Raw genomic sequence first — 21,261 nt, 5'->3', positions numbered from 1 at the left:
CCTCTATGCTCATTTCCTTCTTAGAATGGGTGTCAGGGGTCCTGGCACTTTCTGGGGCCTGGGGAAGGTTGGCAGCTGCTTTTTCAGCATATCTGTGTTGATTATACCTGGAAACACAGTCTTGACTATCGAATCGTTCCAGAAGCGTGGCGAATTTTCCCTCCTGCCATCTGGTTCTTTGCATTCCCCCACCTCCATTGACACGGACGCCTGATTCCCTTCCTGGAGGATTTATTTCATCCTGTCTGGAATGGCTCACCCTTTTGACACCCAGAACCCAGAGGGGCATTGACATTTACACACTGGTGAAAGCCCTTGGCCAGGATCTAAGGACAGTCTCCCAGACCTTGAATTGAAGCTTCATCATTAGCAACTGCCATTGGTGATGCCCCCCCTGAGCTGCTCTTAGATTCCGGGTCAGGGTGAAAACATGGTCTTTTCCCTCAAGGTGCTCACAGTCTAAGAGAGGACAGACATTGCCATAGTACAAGGTATTCACAAAGAGGGTGGAGGGCATGATGGTTCAGAGCTCCCGTCTCAAGTCACAGAGTCCTAGGTTCAAATCCCAACAACGCCACCTACTAGCTATGGACAAAATCCTTCTTCAGACTGTGTCTTCGTGTGCATATACCTTACAGATAGTATCTTATTTACAATTCATAACACCCTGAGGAAGTAAGGTCTATTATTATCTCCGCTTTGCACCTACAACGAAGGTCAGGGTGAACATCCATGACCCTGAGTAGTCTCCTCCTCTGTTTCTTGATCTCAGGCCAGCACCTCCCCTTTCTCAACCTGTTTGCTCAGACTGTGTTGGCTCTAGTGTCTGGCAGGCAGCGCTCTGAAAGCTGTTCTCTCCGGCACTAATAAACCATGAAGAGGTTTCAAGGGACCCATGGGAAATGGGATTGAAGCCTGAGGGACAGGATGAGACACCCTCTCCCCACCTACTCCCAGATTGTGGAGTGGAAGCCAGACTACTGAGAGCAGTTTCTGGGGTTCAGGCCCCACCTCAGCTACCCCGAAAAGAACTGAATAGGACTGCTCTCGCCAGAGCCCCAGGGCCTGCCTGCCTGCCTGCTGCCTTGGGGGCTTCTCCTTTCTCCCAGACATCTGTCTCAAGTCAGTTAGAGAGAAAATTGTGGATCACCCACTGAAATATATACCAGGGTCAGAGGAAACATCAGGGCCCGTGCCTCTTCCCCCTCACCTGCTCTATTTCACCCTCTCCTTCTGTTTTCTCCGTGCCACCCAAACCCCATTGGGTCTAAAGCCCCAGCCTCTCTGGAAAGCATCACCTGTGCCCTTGCCTTGGGTTCTTCTCTCCCTGCAAACTCTGGAGAAAGTGAAGTCTGTGCCTTCCACTGTAGTGCAGTGATTCTCAGAGTGGTGCCCCCACCCCAAAGGCAGTTAGGGGATGTGTAAGGAATCTCATGGGCAGAGAGGAGGAACTTTTCCACCTGCTCCCTGAGGTTCAGATACATTCTGGCTGAATCAGCTATAGCCAGAACGAGCCACTGTGGCTGATGGGGGTGTGCTATAGCCCTCAGGAGTTTTGAGATGGATAAATGGCTGAGAAACACCATATCTCAGAGACCGCTATTTGCCTCTTTGGGTTCTAACTCCTTAATAAGTGTCTATCTGGTGTCTCCAGCTAAGCTCAGGTTTCTCTGAGGGTAACACTTTCACTTGTGCCTGCGCACTTGGTCACTTCGGTGGGTCTTGGGTGAAGATCGATAGGACGCGAGCTCGTGTGTGTGTGGGTTGTGTGCAGACACACCCACTCATGAAGACCAGCAGCAGAGATGGGTGGAAAGAGCTCTCCTGGGGCACAGAGAGCTGGCTTCTAGACTTGCCCCTCTGTAATTGTGCCCCTTAGGCAAGTTACTTGTCCTCTGGGCTGCCTTCTCATCTTACCAGAAAACCCGGATGTTGTCCAAGGTCCCTTGAGGCGCTAGCTTCCTCTGGTACTCTGCTAGCTAAGCATCCCTCGGCCCTTTCACCTGGCTCCATGTTTCTTCCGCCCAGTGATCCCCTTGATGCTGGGTCACCTTTAGTGTGACATTCATGGGGCACAGCACGCACATGCAGTTGAGAAGCACACTGCAGACTTACACAGGCTGAGAACCCAGGGCTACCCGTGCCTTTCTGGCCCCAGGGAGGCTCAGGGCACATCCCTGAAGCTGGAGGTGGGATGGGGGTGGCACTGAAAGATCAGGGGTGGGGATGTGGAGGTAGACAGGCAGGATAAGATGGAGTAGATTTGGGGTGACTCAGTGTTGGGGCTCGAAGGAGCGTAAGCCAGGGGCTCTCACCGGTAGGGAGGCAAGGGCAAGACCTGTTTAGGGCAGACACGGCCTTCTCACTGCCAATATGACATCATTTCCTGCCTGCTGGCCAAGTAATTGTCCCCATCCTGGTGCCAACCCACAAACCCTCCCACCTTGAAAAGCACTGAGTTGATCACGTGGCTTAAGTCAGTACTGAGCCCACATTGCAACAGGAGAGCCTGCCAGCTTGGCAGTGAGACAGGCCTCTGAAGCCAGGAGCTGAGTTCCAGCTGGCCTGGGGGCTGTGCACACCCCAGGGCTGTCAGAGCCCAGGCACAACAGCTCATCAGGGTTTCAGACCAGGCCTCACTGACAGCCGAGAGGGCCCTTGCATTCAGAAGGGCCCGGAGTGAGGTGGGTCCAGCCACCACCCCTGCTCCCAGCTGGGACCTGTTCGTTAGGGACAAACCTTCCTCTAAGGAGCGTTTAGTCTTCTTTGGTGGATTAATAATAAATACGCCTGCAACCAGTTTTGTGTTGTGCTCCAAAGAGACGGAGGGGCTGGTAGTTGGAGGAAAGGGAGCCCACAAGGAGGAGCAACAGCTTGGGCAGGTGGGCTGCATGCAGTGTGTGCAGGCGGCGGGGAGGCAGATGACGTTCTCATTGCTTCCCAGTCTGGAGCAAATGGATTGGCTTTTTTTTTTTTTTGGCTCTACCAAATGAGACAGCCAGTGCTGGGGGCCCAAAGTTGCCCAGAGCTGGGGACCAGGTAAAAATGACATTGCGTTCCTCTGGCACAATCACTGTTTCCACTCCTGTTTATTTCATCAGGTAACTGGGTTATAATTTCCAGCCCAGGCTGTGCTACACAATGATTATCACACAGCTCCGGGTGTGCACCAGGTCTTGGCAAGACTGTGTTGGGCACAGTGCCCAGGGTGCATTTGAAAAAAGGACAGCACAAGAAAGGGATCGTGATTAACGTCTTAGGGGCATGTGCAGGTTGTGTTGACCTGCAGTGGATTACGGACCAGCCAGAGAACTGCATGGTACAGGAGCAAATGCAAGCAGCCTGGGTGACTGATGCAAAAGACACCCATCGTGAGAGCCCTGCCAAATAAACCGGCAGCCCTGACCTACTCCCAGATTCTACTGGATGATATCATAGGGTAGTTAGATCATTAATTTAAAAACATAGCTCTCTGGGTCAGAAAGCACATGGGCTGTGCACCCTGAGTTCTAGTTCTGGCTTTGCCCCCAGCAGGGATGGGACATGGGGCAGAGCTCAGTTCCTCTCCTGTCCTCAGTTTCTTCCTCTGTGGAGTAGGGGGCACCAGATGGCCTCTTGGGTCTTTTCAGTACTAGTAGAGTGTTTATTTTCACAAGCCAACAGAGAGGATTGTCTGGGGCTAGCCTTCCTCTACGGAGGCAGGAGGAGATTGGCTTTTGGCCCCTCCCCTTCTACAGTGGATGCTTCTTCCACATTTCATCCCCACTCCCTACTTTCTATTCTTTTGCACATGCCCATCTCCCCACCAAGCGCTCTGTCTCTGAACCCCCAATCTCTGTGGTCAAAACCTGGCCTCTGCCTTTCTACCAGTTAAGCATGAACAGATGCCTTAATCTCTCTACCTCTATTTCCTCGTCTGTAAAGTGGGGATAACATTAATTCCCACTTCAGAAAGTGCTTGAGCTGGTTAATTAGGGGAGTGAACGTTAAAAGACTTAGTGCAGTGCAGAACATAGAATAAATGCTCAGTACATGAGGCAAGTCTGGTTGTCGCTGTTGTTACAAAGCCAGTGTTTCTCCCCCTGCTGCTTCTTCCACATCTAGGCTTGCGCTGACACTGAGATGCACAGACTCAAGATTCTGGCCTCTCAGACTAAGAAAGGACTTTGGAGGCACTAAGCGTCAGGATCCCCTCTAGAATCCGGCAGGCTCATCTAGACAACTGGGGATAGGCTCATGACCTTGACGGCAGCCAAAGCTTGCGAGGGGCACCGCTCTTCCCAAACCCCTTCCCTCTCCCTGACATTTCCCCTGAACCCAGCTCAAGTGTTACTCAGGGTCCCCTAGCTCTATTTGCTGTGGCTGCTTCATGGGAATCATGATTCCTTGGAGCCCTACAGAGGTGGTCCTGGGCCCACGGACTCACAGCCACGAGGGCTTTGGGGTGGGGAGAGCAGGGCCAGCCCCGCAGCACTCTCCTCCTCTGAACTTCACAGCAGCTTCCCACCCACCCCATCTGCTACCACCTAGCATCGCAGAAAGTCATCTCCGGAAAGAGTGGGAAGAAGAGAACTGCTTTGAATGAGGCCCCAGTGAAGAGTACCAGATAATTTCAGTACCCAAAACGACCTTATCTACCCTCCTCCGTGTTACAGAGAAGAGATCAGAAGCCCAGGGAAGTTGAGCAAGCTGCTCTTGGTCACACAGTGTAACTATAGACAGAGCTAGAGCCTTGGGCTCAAGAGGCCAGCTCATGCTCCTCCAATGTCATTCAGTGATTCAATGGGCAGTGCGCATTTATTGGGAATCTTCTCTGCACCAGATCCTGGGCTCAGGGTAAATATGTAAGGCCTTTTCTCTATAGGAGCTTAGAGTCTAGAGGGGAAGAGAGTCAGGCCAGTAAATAATCACAGTACAAAGGGATAGAATGTTGTAGGTGGGGGATGACCCAGGCCAATGGAAGCACAGAGGAAGGAGGAATCAGGAGGGCTTCATAGAGGAGGTGATGCTCAATCTGTGACTTCATGGGTGAGGAGTTCGCCAGGCTTTCAAACAGAATGAGGGCACTTTAGGAACTGATGGGTCTTGGTGGCACAGTGTCTCATTCACAAAGCTGGGGACAGACCCTCAAATTCGCAGCTTCACTGTGGCCTCAGGTTCCCTGAGACCACTGCCAGCAACATTCTCTTTCAACCAACCAGCCAGAACTTTGGGGGAATGCATGGAATTGTATATTTGCCCCACACTTGGTTATTTTGGTTTTCAAATAGGTGTTTATAATAACCTTTGTTTCTATTTTTGGAAATTGCACTTTCGCAGAGCTGTATTATGTAATCATGAAAATGGGAGTTTATGATCCAGATACTGCCTTGGCCTGTGGGTGTCCATTCCAGCCACCAATGGTTTCCTACTTGACCCCTCCCCTGAGCATCAAGTGTTTTTCATACTCTTTTCCATTATAGGTTATTACAAGATATTGAATATAGTTCCCTGTGCTAGACTGTAGGTCGTTGTTATTTATCTAGTTTATATATAGTAGTTTGTATCTGTTAATCCCAAATGTATCCCTCCCCTTCTTTCCCCTTTGGTAACCATTAGTTTGTTTTCTATGTCTGTTTCTGTTTCATAAATAAGTTCACTTGTACCATTTATTTAGATTCCACATATAAGTGATATTATATGATATTTGTCTTTCTCTGTCTGTCTTACTTCACTTAATGTGATCATCTCTGAGTCCATCCATGTTGTTGCAAATAGCATTATTTCATTCTTTTTTTCTGGCTGAGTAATATTCCATTGTATATATGTACCACATCTTCATTATCCATTCATCTGTTGATGGACACTTAGGTTGCTTCCATGCCTTGGCTATTGTAAATAGTGCTGCTGTGAACATTGGGGTGCATGTATCTTTTCAAATTAGAGTTTTTGTCTTTTCTAGATATATGCCCAGGAGTGGGATTGCTGGGTCATATGGTAACTGTATTTTCAGTTTTTTAAGGAGCTTCCATGCTGTTCTCCATAGTGGATGTACCAATTTACATTCCCACCAACAGTGTAGGAGAGTTCCCTTTTCTCCACACCCTCTCCAGCATTTGTTATTTGTAGACTTTTTGATGATGGCCATTTTGACTGGAATGAGGTGTTACCTCACTGTAGTTTTGATTTGCATTTCTCTAATAATTAACAATGCTGAGCAACTTTTCATGTGCCTGTTGGCCTTATGTGCCTATATGTCTTCTTTGGAAAAATGTCTATTCAGGTCTTCTGCCCATGTTTTGATTGGTTTCTTTGTTTTGTTTTCTTTTTTTTTAAAATTAAGCTGTATAAGCTGTTTGTATGTTTCTGACATAGGGAGGTATTATCACATCCCCATTTTGCAGATGAAGGAAACAAAGGCACAAAAAGGTTAAGTAATTTGTTTATAAGTGAAGGAGCCAAAAGTGAACCCAGAGACTTGAACTTAATCACTGTGTAGGACAGCCTTAGAGACACCTCTGTTAACATTTTGGTGAATTTCTTTTCTATTCTTTTTTTGTGCATGAATGTATTAAACACTATATATTGATGAAAAATGGTATTGTATTATAGTCAGATTTATATCCAATTTTTTTCACTTAATAGCATTGACTAATCTTCTAAACTATTATTTTAAATGGCTGCATGGTATTTCATGAATGAGTGAATACTATAATTCGCCCCCAACAATCCCTCATTTTGGATATTTTTAAGTTGTTCTCAATTTCTTGTCATTACTAACCGTGCTGTGATAGCCATCTTTTTAGGTAATCCATGAACACAATTATTTCCTAGCATAAACTAATTGTTATGCACAGGGATTGAATTGTTGGCTCAAGGGGTTCACAGAATGATAAGTCTTTTGACACGTATTGCTCACCTCGGGCAGCAACTGAGAAGTGCTGGCTTCCCAGCACTGTGGGAGGATAAACTCCAGCAATGGAGTGGAATCTGGGCTGGAAAGAGTGGAAGTGCAGCCACAGTGGGTGAGGGTGCACGTGGAAGGGAAGGACCTTCGGCAGCGCAGCAGGAGTGGGGCAGGCGAGCAATGGGGGTGCGTTTGGAAATAGCTCCGTGGGGCTTGGCAGTGAGGGAGGTGAGCATGAGGTGGAGTAAAAGCTTATCTACTCAATACTGTCAAACACCTGATAGCGTTAGGCTGACATCACAGTTTCCTAGGAAATATATGAGCTGTATATTTATTTGGGGGTGGGGGGGATGAAAAGTGCAGAGTACTTTTTCTTGATTACCACCCAAGAGCGACTATTCATGACTGAGTGATGTTTTAATGTTGTGTAACCAGGCTCAGCTGAGTTCAACCCTTGGCCTGTGTTCTAGCAAGTGTTAAGTGCCAAATAAGTGATGCAGACCCCAGAAGTTCTGGAATGGAGCACTTAGGGCTTGGGAGGTAGGGCCCTTCAGAGAGAATCTGGGGTTTAAGCTACAGCCGGTAGGGTGGGTGTAATGACAGCTAAGGAGAGAGCCTTCTTGTCTGGATCCCTTGAGTCCAGGTGTGGGTTTCAATCTTTTCCAACTGTGAAAACTTGTGTCAACCTCCTGCTTCCATAGATTGCCTCATCGGTAGATGGTGACAATAGTCATTGCGAGGATTACAGGAGATAATAGGTGTGCTGGCCCACACTACGTTCTCAGTAAGCCCTGGAGGCTCTTATTATCTATTTTTTAAAAAATTCTTTATTGGAGTATAATTGCTTTACAATGGTGTGTTAGTTTCTGCTTTATAACAAAGTGAATCAGTTATACATATACATATGTTCCCATATCTCTTCCCTCTTGCGTCTCCCTCCCTCCCACCCTCCCTATCCCACCCCTCTAGGTGGTCACAAAGCACCGAGCTGATCTCCCTGTGCTATGTGGCTGCTTCTCACTAGCTATCTATTGATTAGTGGGTGTGTCTGCAAGGGCAACGAGGTCGAGGGCCTTATAGAGAAAGCAGAGGTGTTCCAGTCCTGTTTAAAGAATAGGGTGAATCTGGGTGAGAGATTTGGGTCTCTGGACTCGAGGGAAGAAGGAGGAAACTGTCTGGGGACAGCACTGGGGGAGGGAGAATTCGAGCCCATGGGCCTGGGAGGGCATTCACTGATCAGTGGCCATGACCTAGCTCTCAGCATGGAGCCTTGCCGCCCATCCTTGGGTTCTGCAGACCACATTCTCCCCATACCCATGCAGGCTTGAGTAGTTAGGGGCATTCCCTGGCTGGGGGGAGAGCGTTCCCCCTCGGCTTCCACCCCCAGGGCAGCCCCCCCGAATCTCTCTCCCTGCCATTTTCATCTCCTCCCACGCAGCGCCTGTGAGATCTCACTTCTGTGTGTTGGCATCCTTGCTCTGGGTGAGCGGAAGTGCCGGGTGTCAGGGTGTGAACCTGGCAGATGCGGTTGGGGGTGGGGTAAAATCAAGACCCGTCATCCTCCTTCCAGCCCTCCTCCCCAGTCTCACCTGCCAAAATAAATAAAGCCACTTTCTAATTAAACAGGATCTGGGGATGGGCAAAAGGCAGGGAAAGAAACTCAGTCAGCTCATCATTAGCTCATTCATGATTCTCTGCTTCCTGAAAAAGCCTGGACCACGTGAGCTTCTCGGAGGCTCAAACCACGTTGGGGATGGGATGGTCTCTTCCTTGGCAAGTGGGCCAGAGGCTTAGTTATGGGGTCTTTGCTAGGCTTCTGCTGTTGGGCACACGATGAGCAGCTCAGCTGGCTCAGTTGTGCACGCGGCACCAGGACTTGGGGCTTCCGGCCCCCTCGGGGCTCTGCCTCCCCTTGCCACCCAGGGTTGCTCTCTGGAGATGTGTCCCGTCACTGCTGTGTGCTGACTGTTCCAGACAGCGCGCTGGGGAGGCTGTGGGAGCCGCTGGCACACCCGGCGCCGCAGGAGGCATCTGGGGCCTGCCAGTGCCTGCCTTGTCTGGAAGCCCGCACAGGCAGCTTCCGGCTGGTCCGCAGGGGACAGATTTCCTGTTTGGAGGGAGTAGCCTTGTGCCTCTGCAATGGGGCGTGCAGAAGCAAAAAAGGACAAGGGCAAGGCTGGACTTGGGTGTCCCCTGGGCAGGGCAAGAAGGACACAGACAACCCAATGATGTGGCCTTGAGGTAGCAATCTGTCTTTAAGCTGTAAATGATACTATCTGTACAGCACCCCAGCTCAACGCTGTTTGGCTTTGGAAGGCACCAGGTGATTGGCACCGTGATCTGTATCTGTTGTATATTGTTCAGATCAAACGTTTCAATTAGTTTGTCCACTCCGAGCTCCCGCTGACCTTTAGTGGAAGGAGGCTACTACCTGAAAGGTAGGGTTGCTGGGTTCAGATGTACAGGCTATGCACTGCACAAGTGCAACTATGTAAGGAGACAGCTTTCACATCATAGAGCTTGTAGATTTATGCATTTATTATGACAGTTATCCAACAGATGGCAGTAATGTGTCTTGAGGAAGGGATCCCTTTATCTAATTTGCACAAAGGCACCATCTGGGCTAACGGTAATCCTGCTGAAAGGCCAGAGAGAAATCAGTTCTAGGGAGAATTTTATAACAGATAATATGCCAAATGGGTAAACCACAGGCCAGCTTTAGGGCTGGGGTGGGCCATCTCTAGTCCCTGTTTCTCCCATGCTCACTCAGGAAGGGGGATGAACTCCTTGTTAGTCCCTCCTCCAGCCTGACCTTCCCCTCTCTCCCCATCTCTGCTCCTTGCTCGTTCACAACCAGGCAATGAACTGAAAGGCATAATGCCAAAGGTTGCAGAACTGGACCTGCCATCGTCCCCACCTTCAGAAAACCCCAGACCAGACCCCCTTCTCCACTGGACTCAAGGGAACAGCAGGCTCAGCCTAGTCACACAACGTTGTAAGAGCAGGAAAAACGGAGCACAGGACCTGCTCCTTCTCACCCCTTCCACCGCAACAGAGAAAGGGCAATAGTTCCGCCACCTTCAGAGCCCTGAGCTGCTTAGCTAGTGGTTAGGTTGTGCTGTGATTATCCTGCAACCAGCAGCTGACTCCCCTGAGCCAGACAGCTCCGTTCCCATCCAGGCCACAGAGAGCAGAGTTGCCTGCAGTCCTCTGCCAGAAACACACAGGACGGTGCCTGAGAGCACAAGAAAACACAGGGCAGGGGGTGGCCAAACCCGGTCTTCTACCTGTCTTTGTGTGGACCATGAGACTAGAAAGGCTTTCACATATTTAAAGGGTTGAAAAGAAATCAAAACAAGAAGAATATTCCATGACACAGGAAGCCTGCAAGCCCTAGAATATTTATTATTTGGCACTTACAGAAAAATGTTGCTGACCTCTGGCCAAGAGCATGAGAGCCCATGAGGTATTCTGGAAACAGCCCTGGATTTGGAGACAAGAGACATGGCTTTGAGCCCTGCTGGCAACATTTAGCAGCTGTGTGTCCTCAGCTAAGCCACCTTGCTCTCTGAGCCCCGGTACCTCGTCTGTCAGTAAGAATGTTCACAGTACCTGCCCTCCTCACGTGGCCCTTGCATGGATCAGACTCCATCAAGGACATGCAAGTGCCTTGTGAACTGCAACCCCTGTGTGAAGATTTAGTATTATTTGCCGGGGAAGGTGAGTCATTCCTGGCCTCTTGTTTCCACCTTTCTTCTCATCATCTTTCTCCAGACTGCCTTGCTCCCTTGGCCTCTGGGGCAGGGATTTTTCCTGGCCCTTCCCCTTTCCCTCTGGCCGAACCACCCACTGTGCCAGAAAGGCAAGTTTGCGTTTGTTGAAACTCTGATCACGGGAAATTGGGGGGCTCTCATGTGAACACTTAAGAGGAAGCCTTGCTGTACTGTGCTGGCCGTTTGCCAATGGTGAGGGAACGGAGCCCTGCTTTTATTCTTTCATCAATATATGCACTTCCTCACAACTTAGAATGGGCGCTGGGCCCTAGGGCTTGCTTGGAAAATGGCAAATCAGATATTATGGGGTTCTGCCTGAAGAGGAAATATGGGAAAAGGGAGAGAGAACAGTAACAAAAGAAGCTTCTTTGTCTGTCTATGGGGCCTTTTTTTTTAATAATTAATTAATTTAGTTTGGCTGTGTTGGGTCTTCGTTTCTGTGCGAGGGCTTTCTCTAGTTGCGGTGAGCGGATGCCACTCTTCATCGCGGTGCGTGGGCCTCTCACTGTCGCGGCCTCTCTTGTTGCGGAGCACAAGCTCCAGACACGCAGGCTCAGTAGTTGTGGCTCACGGGCCTAGTTGCTCTGGGGCATGTGAGATCTTCCTGGACCAGGGCTCGAACCCGTGTCCCCTGCCTTGGCAGGCAGACTCTCAACCACTGTACCACCAGGGAAGCCCTATGGGGCCTTTTAAAGAGCAGATTTAAAAGGCAGTTCTTGGCCACTCCTCAGTGTGATCAAGGGTCATCTTCTATCCATCCAGCCAGCTACATGGGGACCCAGCACCTCATCCTGCTGTAGAAAGTTCCACAGAGTTTAGAAGACAGTCTAGCCTTGTTCCAGAATCGACTTCCTCCTGCATTCTGTTCATCTGGCTTCCTGATCCCCGGGCACGGGCCCCTGATAGCCTCGCCTGGCAAGGCCTAGAAGCTTTCTCTGGCCTATTGGCCCCTGACCCTTGGCTTATCATCCTGCTGCCTCACTTAGGCCCTGATACTCTGCTTCTCTGGTCTTTCCAAGGATGAGGATGTGTGTTCCCAAAGCCCTTCATGGGCTCCTGCTTTCCGGGCCTCATCTGCATGGGACTTGGGTACCTCTCCCATCCTCTGAGATGCTTCCTTGTTCTCCTGGCTTCCCTCCATAGTCTGCAAGGCTGCCTTTCCTGGTCAAATGTTGTGGAATTGCAGATTGAAGAGGACCCTCAGTGTTCTCACATCCCTCACCTCTGCCATTTTCTCCACAGCATCCCTGACAGGTGGCTCCCCACCAATGTGCTTGGCATAGAGTGACTGCTTAGGTGTCTCTGGGATTGGGAAACTCACTTCCCCCGAGGGCATCCCAGTCCTTTGTTGGATAGCCCTACATATTAGAAAATGTTTCTTTTGGTGAGCTAAAATATTCCTCTTTATAATTCAACCCACTAATTCAAATTCCGCCTTCTGGAATGATTCAGAGTGTCTGCTACTCCTTCCACAAATATTCCCTAGCCCCCTCATCCTTTCTCCTGCTTCACTGTGCCCAGTTCCCTTTGGGGTCCTGTTGTCCCTCTGACTGATGCTCAGCAGTGGCCTTCAGAGCCTCTCCCAGTCCCCATGCCACCCTGGCACCACCGGCCCTGCAGAGGGGTTTTGCCTCTGTGTGAAGTGAGCCCTGGACTGCACCTGAGAAAGGACTTGAACCAAAGTGAGTGGCTCTCAGAGGCCCTGCCAGCCAGAGGAGGAAAGAACTCCTGCAGGAGGCCTGTGCACCTTGGAGGATGATCAAGAACGGGATTCGCTGGATGAACCCCCTGATGAAGGGTCCCTGGAAGGCAACCTGGAAATCTGCCTTGTTAACAAGCTCCCCTGGGAGCCTGAATGTGGCCCAAGTTTCAAGTCACTGAGCCGGGGTTTGCCTGTCTGGACTCTTCTGAAGGCCCTGGCTCCGTGTCCCGTCTCAGAAGAGTCTTAGTGGTGAAGCAAGAAGGGGTGGGAATCTGAGAACAACTGTCCTACTGAAGCCTTCATTTGGGGACAAAGATTGGAGGGTCTTCCCTCTCCCTGGATGGGTTTCACCAAGTAAAGATTGAGGAGAGAAAGAGAAGACTTTGCTCCTTCTTGGCTCAATGTCCTCAGCATGTCAAAGGCCAGCCATCAGGGCTGTGCGGGTGGAGTGTCCTCCGTGGGTCCCCTGCAGGATTCTGCACTGTGTCATCTCTAGAGGGCAGCCCTGTACTGCTGGACAGGATTCGAGATGGGAAGGGATGAAATTAGATTTCTTCTCACCTCCCCACCTCAGTCCTTTGCCCTGAGCAACTTCATGAGACTTTGAGATTTAGGAAATTCAATTCAGTTAGCTTTTCAACATACTCAGTGAGACTCTAATATGTGCCCAGCACTGTGCTAGGGGCTGTGAGAGAAGCCATATGAGAGAAGGAAGTCCTGCTCCCAGACCTCTTTTAAGTTCTTGAGGAACATAGAATTCTCACCTGCAGGAAACAGCAAACAGCACAAGGAGGAGATGGTGAAACTTGGAAATCATTGACACAGAGAACATGGCAGAGCCAAGCAACACAGAGGAGCAAGACACGTGGGGGCTGGGACATGAAGGAAGACTCTAGGGAGGAGGTGGGCAGAGGGGCTCTGATTTGGGCCTCAATTAAAACAGCTCTAATTTTTATCAGCTTCATAAGACATCTAAAAAAAAAAAGATTCTGGTACATGAAAAATAGAAAGCTATTGTAGGAAGGGGAAAGGGAAGGGAAAGTTGCCTCAGCCCTTAGAATTGTTGGCACCCAAAGAAAATCTAGAGGAATCTCCATTTCACACCACATAGCAATCCTTGGCTTTTGCTACCTCACCCTAAGGCAGGCTCCGGTTGGGGAGACCCGGGCAGAGCTCAACATGTTGTCAAGTTTACCTTGAGCTCCACCACCCCCTGACTTGAGGCCATGGCCAAGGCTTAAGCATTTTGGGGTTACAGAGAATGGATTTCTGTTCAATAAATGGAGCAAAGATACAGGAAGCTGATACAGGTCTTTAAATTAGGTAATGCCTGAACATGCATTTGCTAGCTATTATTGGTTCCTCTGGTCTTTGCATTGGTTATGGCCTTGACAACTTACATATAAATTCGATTTTTATTTGCATAATCAATTTTCCCCCATGAATTTTTATACTGTGATGCAGCATAGAGAACAGATTGGAGAAGACAGAGTAGAGTCTGGGGACCCAGTGGGAATCATTTCAGTATCCAGAGGAGAAACGCTGGTGGTGGGTTGGTTGTATTTGGGTTGATTCATGCATCCCAAGGCAACAAGTTAGTAGATAAAAACAGAAGTCCCCTCTACCTCTGATTTCTGCTCTGCACGCAGTTCAGCCATGACCATTTAGAACCAACGTCAGGCGACTTGTGTCTTGCTTGGTTATTGAAAGTAATGGTGACAATTCATGCATTGCTGGAGGGAAGGGTGGATGGTTGGTAGCTACTTTGGCCTCTGTTCTTCTCTACTCAGGACCTGAATGAGCTGAGACTTTCTCTGTCTTCATCTCCAGGTAACAAGTATGAAGTCAAGGTGTACACTGGTGATGTCATTGGTGCAGGGACTGATGCTGACATCTTCATCAATATCTTTGGAGAGTATGGAGACACAGGTAATGGGTTTGAAATCCTTTCTTCAAAAGCCATGCCCAGAACTACTTCTTAAGTGGGCTGTTTTCCACCCTCCTGGAAGAGGAAGGCAACTCCAGTCTCCTCTAGGCTCTCCTGTTGAGCCTCTCTCTTCTTCTTGTGACGTGGTTTGTCATGGCCTTCCTTGGGCAGCATGGTGTCCATCTTGTCAAGTTTGTGTGTGTGGTGTGTTTTCAGAGTAAGTTGTGCTTGGATTTTTGGTTGATTTAAAATCATCCTGCATCCTAGAACAGACCCAGGCTCCACATCTCCAGGGGACTCATCCTCACTTACTCTCTATCTATCTCCCTAGGCTCCATGCCCATCTTGAATTATATTTTGGGATGTGACTGGGCATGGCCTGATTCATTGCATGATTTGGGGCAGACAAGAATGGGGCCAGGGGATAGACTTACACTTGGCCTCATAGGTGGAGCAGGAACTGAGGGCACAGACACAGCTGCCGGTGTTGGAAGGAAGTTCAGGCCAGCAGAACTGAGACAGGTGGTGTTGTCCTGCTTCTGCCAATTTAAGGGAATACTATAGGAGTTAGAAAGCTACAAAGACATGAATTTTGGACACAGTATATTAAATAATAAAAATGCATTGCTGGGATTTTAAGAAAAAAGAGAAATCTCCAGGTGTCAGAAATGAAGAGAGAACTTAAACTAAAGTATCAGCTATGAATTGATGCTGTGGATCTTGGAATCAGGGAGCCTTTATGTTCAACAATCTACAGGATGGATTTCCATACACATTTGGGGTCAGAAAATGATATTTTGGCTCTGTATGAGGCAAAATATGCAAAAAATTAGAACCACACATAAAGCCAGGATCCCTGAAGTTCACAGGAACATCTTCAGTGAAAAAATAGACTAGGAAAAAAATTGCTCATCAGTATAGTAAACTTATCGCTGTAAGAACTCTAGATTAAAAAGACAGTTGATGGGAAATTGATATCTTAGGCTTACACACATGTGGGCTTGAGGTCTGATTTTACACTACAAGTGTGATTTGGGAACCCTCCCCTTCAGGTACAGAAAATTCGTTCCATGCCAGTAATACCCTTTGGTGCTTGGCAGAAGCACTTGCAAGACTTCATGAGATTCCCACAGATAAAGTACTGGAGATGAGTTCACGTTCCAAAACTACAAAACACTCAAGGACACAATCCACCATGACTAACCATCAATAGACACAACAGACAATAAGATTAAATTCTCCAGAATTTCAGGTAATAGAGTAATCTGAGAAAGGCTATAACTTAAGTATGTTTAAACTGTCTATAGACATGAAAGAAACAGTTAAGGAAAACAACAAGGCACTATGAAAAATATAGCAAACAGAAATACAGTAAATGAAAATATAGTTACTAAATATAAACACTTAATGGATGGGTTGAACAACACAATTAGAAACTGTTGAATAGAGAATTATTGAACTGTAAGAGAAATATAAACAAAACATGCAGATGTGGCCGAGACATAAAGGGTTGGAAAATATCAGTGAGAGGTCATGAGATGTGGAGGAGAGAATAAGTTCTGACATGTTGAACAGGAGTTTCAGAAACAGAATATATAGAATAGGTGAGAGGAAATATTTGAATAGATAATGGCTGATCACGTTTTTTCAGAATTAAGCAAAGATATGACGCTTCAGATTAAAGTAACAAAAGACACTGAACATGATAAATAAAGACAGATCCACATTTAGATTCATTGTAGTGAAGCCAAAGGCCGAGAGAAAGATCTTAAAAGTAACCAGATTTGGTGGAATGTTTTCTATAAACACAATTAGATTGATAGCAAATTCCTATCAGCAAGCTATAGAGGATATAAGTTTATGGAATAATATCTTCAATCTTCTGGGAATTCCCTGGTGGTCCAGTGGTCGTGGAACTAAGATCCCATAAGCTGTGTGGCATGGCCAAAATAAAAAAAGCAAAAACAAAACAAAAAACAAACAAAAAAACCCCAAACTTCAATCTTCTGAGCAAGGACATACATCAACCTAGAATTCTGTACTCAACTAGGTTATCATTCCAGAGTGAAGGCAAAATTAATGGATTTCCAAGCAAACAAAGAGAAATAGGACTGACCACTCACTCATAGACCCACGCTTAAATAACCACTGAAGGATATACTTTAAGAAAAAGAAAATTGTACCCAGAAGAAAAGTGTGAGATGCAAGAAACAAAGGTGAGCCCCCAAAATGATAATTATATAACAAATTTAAGCAAGCATTGACTATAAAAAATGATACTAATAATAAGTGTTATCAAGACATGAGAAAATGTGGACCCTAAACACTAAAAGATAGTGATCTTTGAGAAAGAAAGGCGATAATGAGAGTTAAAACATAACTTGGTTGTAGCCCATTCCCCTACCCTAGGAGAGCAGAGAAGTTGATTAACTTTAGACTTTAATACGTCAAGTATGCATATTAAAATTGTAAAAGTAACCACCCCCAAATAGAAATGTATAATTTCTAAACCAATGGAGGGAATAAAAGGGAATAAAGACTCAATCAACCAGATAGAAGTCAGGAAATGAAGAAAAAAAAAGCATGGCTACTAGCAAAAAGTAAGATAAGTGTGTGAATAATACAATAAATAGAAATAAGCTAAACTCATCAATTAAAGAATAGATATTCTCATATTAAATTAAAAGAAATAAAATCCAGCTTAAATATATGATACATAAATGTCTGAGAATATATACAATGGAATAAAGTATACCAGGAAATATCAACTACAAGAAAGAAGCTGGTGCTGCTATATTAATATCCATCAAATTAAACTTTCAGACATTACACTTCATTAGAAATAAGTATATTATACAATGACAGAAAGAGCAATTAACCTGGAAGATATGATAATTCTGAACTTGTACAGTTTTAACAACATATTTTCAAAATATGTGAAGCAAAAAATAATAAAATTCTTGGAGAAACTTGACAAGTACATAATCATAGTGGAAGATTTTAATCCAACACTCTCAGTAACTGATAAGTCAAATGGATAAAAATTTAGTATGGGTGCAGATTTTAACAACACAGTTAATTGCCTTGATCTAATGGAAGTATGTAGATTCCTAAATCCAACTGGTAGAGAATACATTCTTTTCAAGTGCATAATGACAAATGCAAGTGAATCAATAACATAGAGACAACATTCTTTGATCACAAGTCAATAAAATTAGAAGAAACTTCAACCTCTGGCCCCATTTAGAAATAAAACTTAATTTTCATAAAAACTAATGATCATCTATAAAATCATTAGAACTTAAAAATCATTAGAACCAATGAGAAAGTTTAATAAAGGTGTTGGATACAAGATTAATACACAAATATTAACATAAACAGCAAGCAAATATTTAATTTAAAAATATATGATTTACAATAGCAATTATATGTCTAAGAAAAACTAGCAAAAGCACATTCTGGAAAAAAATAAAGATTTCTACTTAAGGATACACAAGAATAACTAAATATATGGAAAAATATATTATGTTCATGGATGAGAAAAGACTTAAGTTCAGTAAGATATCCAAATTTCTCAGATTATTCTATAAATGCAATGTAATTTCAGTCAAATTCCCAAAAGGCAATATCCCACAGCTTAAGCTGCTATTAAAATTCATGTCCACAAAGGGCTAAGTATTGCCAAGATAACTTTGAATAATGAAAATAATATTTACAATATTAATAATATGAGGATATTTACCCTGCCAAATATTAAAACATTCAGATCTCTAAAAACTAAAACAGTGAGATATGGATAGAAGGATAAACAAATAAACGAATAGAATAAAGAGTCTAGAAATACACAGAAAGTGGTATAAATCAGAGGGAAGAGGATGAAATATTCAACTACTGATGTTTAAACAATTGTCTAACCATATGAGAAAAGATAAAAGCAGATCTTTTTACCTTTCATCATACACAAAAATAGTTTCCAGATGGGCTAGAGACTTAAATGTGAAAAAGCAAACTATGAAATTTTTAGAAGAAACTTTGAGTGTCTTTTTAAAAATCTCCATTTAGGATGGAGTTTCTTGAACAATTCACTAAAAGCACAAACAACAAAGGGAAATATTGATAAAGTCCATTAAAACAAGAAAAATGTCTATATGCTAAAAGCCATAGACAAAGGAAAGACAATAGAAAAATATGATAAAGTACATGAACAGGAAAATTATGGAAGAACAAGGTCTAAATGGCCAATATATATATGAACCAATCTCTCAAATGTATGTATTGAATATATATATGAATGTCTTTCCAAATAATCTTTTAACCTTTTCAAATAATCAAGGGAATGCAAATTAAAACCATAATTAGACACCATTGTACACACACTGAAACAAAATTTTAAATATATGTGTTAATAATGATTATGGGGAATGGGAACCCTCATGCACTGCTGGTGGTAATTGATGTAGTACAACCATTTTGGAAGGTAATTTTGCAATACCTAATACATTGAAGATGAATATACCTCAGGACCCGGCAAATCTATAGGTGTCTATTCAGATCAGTTCTTACAAATGGGCAGCAGAAGGTAAGTACAAGAGAGTCCAATTCAGTGCTATTTACAATAGCAATCAACTAGAAACAATCAAATGTACATCGGTGAAAGAATGAACACATAATAGTGTTTTCTTCATTCAATGACTATTATACAGAAGTTGGACAAATTCTGTTACTAGCATCAACAGAATAATCTCAAAAGCATGACATTAACTTAAAAAAAAGTAAGTTGCACAAGGGTGTGTGATGATACGATGATGGTAACAGGAGCAATAGCAACGGCCCCGTCCCTTATACAGCACCTACCATCTCCAGGCGCTGCCCTAAGGGCTTTGCACACATCCATTCAGTTAATTCTCACAGCAGCCCCAATGAGGTGGAGCCCTTATCATCCCTATTGTACAGACAAGGAACTTATCTTAAGACAGAACAATGTGCACTATGATCTTATTTCTGTAAAATTCTAAAACATTCAAAAATAATATATTTTCTTTATGGATACATACATGTGCAAGCAAAAATTCATGGGAACAATGGATACCAGTTGACTATAGTGTTTGTTTGTGGGAGGGTGTGGTGGGGGAAGGGATGGACCATGAGACTTTAGACCTACCCATCATGTTTAATTTCCTTTAAAAAAGAGAAAGGCCTAAAGTTAATTACACAAAATGTTAATATCTGTTATACCTCTTACATCTGGGTGGTGGGTACATGGATGACTATTATTATTATCTATATGTTTGAGGTGTGGCAATTTAAAACTTAGAAAAATTTAAAGAATCAAATTTTGGAAAAGGAAGAAAACAGAATAGCATAAGCAAAAGGCTGGTGCTTAGGTGGGGTTGTAAGGGTTAATGTGACTGGTAGACCTCGGAGGGTAATAATGGAAAACTGAAAAGTAGAAGGAACAGGTTAGATCGAGTCCTAGCTATGTGCTCAATACCTGTGTGCCTTTTGGCCAGTTATTTAACTTCTCCAAGTCTCAGTTTCTCCATCTGCAAAACAGAGTTGATAATACTTCCCTCCTAGATTGTGCCGTGGAATAAGTGAGGGAAGAAACCGTGTTAAACACCCAGCAGTGTCTGATGATACTTACCATCCCTGTTTTCCAGAGGAGTCAGGCCTAAGGAAGCCTGCTGGCTGATGTCAGGGTCCCAGCCACAGCCCCTAGACCAACGACCATGGTTGTGTTCCTAGTTCAGGACCAGCAGCCAGTAAACAAGGCAGGGCCTCAGGTCCAGGGATGGGGGTGCAAATCAGTTTACTAGGGTGGAGACTCTGGGCTAAGGCAGAAATCAGAAGCCCAGTTGTGGGTCCTGGGCACAAGCCACACACAAGGCAAGCCTTGGCCTTGACTGGTGGCTGGAGGGATTTAAGGAGCCTGTAGATATTGGGGTGAAGCTGCCCTTTTTTTTTAAATTAGTAAACTTTATTCTTTAGAGCAGTTTTAGGTTCACAGCAAAATCGAGTGGAAGTACAGAGAGTGTCCACATACCTCCTGTCACAACCCACCACCTCGCACCGTGGTGACTTTTGAAACCATCCTTCAGTGGGCAGCCCATTAAAGTCTGGAGCTGTTTCTTTCTCGTCCTCTGGTCTCCTTTGTAACTTTCTCATGTGTCTGTGCATACAGGTGAGCGTAGGCTGGAGAATGAAAAGGACAACTTTGAAAAGGGAGCGGAAGACAAGTTCACAGTGGATGCCCCGGATCTGGGGCAGCTCATGAAGATCAATGTTGGCCACAATAACAAGGGGCCGTCTGCAGGCTGGTTCCTGTCAAAGGTGGGTTCAGCTGACTGTCTGTGGTCCCTTGGCCTGAGAGGCAGGAATTCTGGCTCTTCAGAAGTTATATTTCAGCCCTAACTTCCCTCTTTAGATCTGTCTCCACTCTTCTGCCTAAGTCCACTGGCCAACCATGCTGCCCTCCCAGTAGCCTCCAAGGCTTTGCCTGTGTTATCACCTTCCTAGAAGGACCACTTCTGTCATCTGAACCCAGCCAGGGTCTGATCATCCTTCAGGGCTCTACCATGAAGTGTTTCCCCTCTGGCCACCAGAACCTCTCCCTCCCATGAATGTCTATAACCCCGCCAGGCTTGTAGCGGTTCATTTCACCTTAATTATAAGCTACATTGTGACTTATCTTGGCCTGTTGCTTTGTACCTCAAACTTCTGGATCTCAGGTCCTCATAATTTCACCTACCCAGGACAAAGTGAAGAGTCAAGAAGAAAGCAAAAAGGCTTCTGAGAAGCTAAGACATATCTGGCTCAAAGTTCATGAGGAGAGCTCATGTCCCTGGCATCACCTTGCCCTGCCCTGATTCTGAAGGCAAGACCCCTCAGATTCTCACTCAGTGCTTGCTTATAATCCCTTCCAGCAAACTTGCTACCTGTAATTTTAAACCTATAGTGGAAAATTAGAAGGAAA

General features: G+C 45.5%; 1 protein-coding gene across 1 annotated transcript in view; it reads left to right on the top strand.

Moving 5' to 3' along the window:
* LOXHD1 (lipoxygenase homology PLAT domains 1) overlaps positions 1–21,261 on the top strand; it is a 201,731-nt gene that overhangs the window by 23,607 nt on the left and 156,863 nt on the right. Inside the window, exons 5-6 of the mRNA XM_089895136.1 lie at positions 14,192–14,290; positions 20,470–20,618. Coding sequence (XP_089751262.1) covers positions 14,192–14,290; positions 20,470–20,618 — 248 coding nt within the window. The remainder of the gene's footprint in view (positions 1–14,191; positions 14,291–20,469; positions 20,619–21,261) is intronic.

This window comes from Delphinapterus leucas, chromosome 14 (genome assembly GCF_059928025.1).
Source record: "Delphinapterus leucas isolate spDelLeu-1000000601 "Yukka" chromosome 14, BTC_Dleu_Yukka2, whole genome shotgun sequence".
NCBI classification, from domain to species: domain Eukaryota; kingdom Metazoa; phylum Chordata; class Mammalia; order Artiodactyla; family Monodontidae; genus Delphinapterus; species Delphinapterus leucas.
Note: the sequence above shows the minus strand (reverse complement) of the source record. Positions and strands in the feature narration are given on the sequence as shown.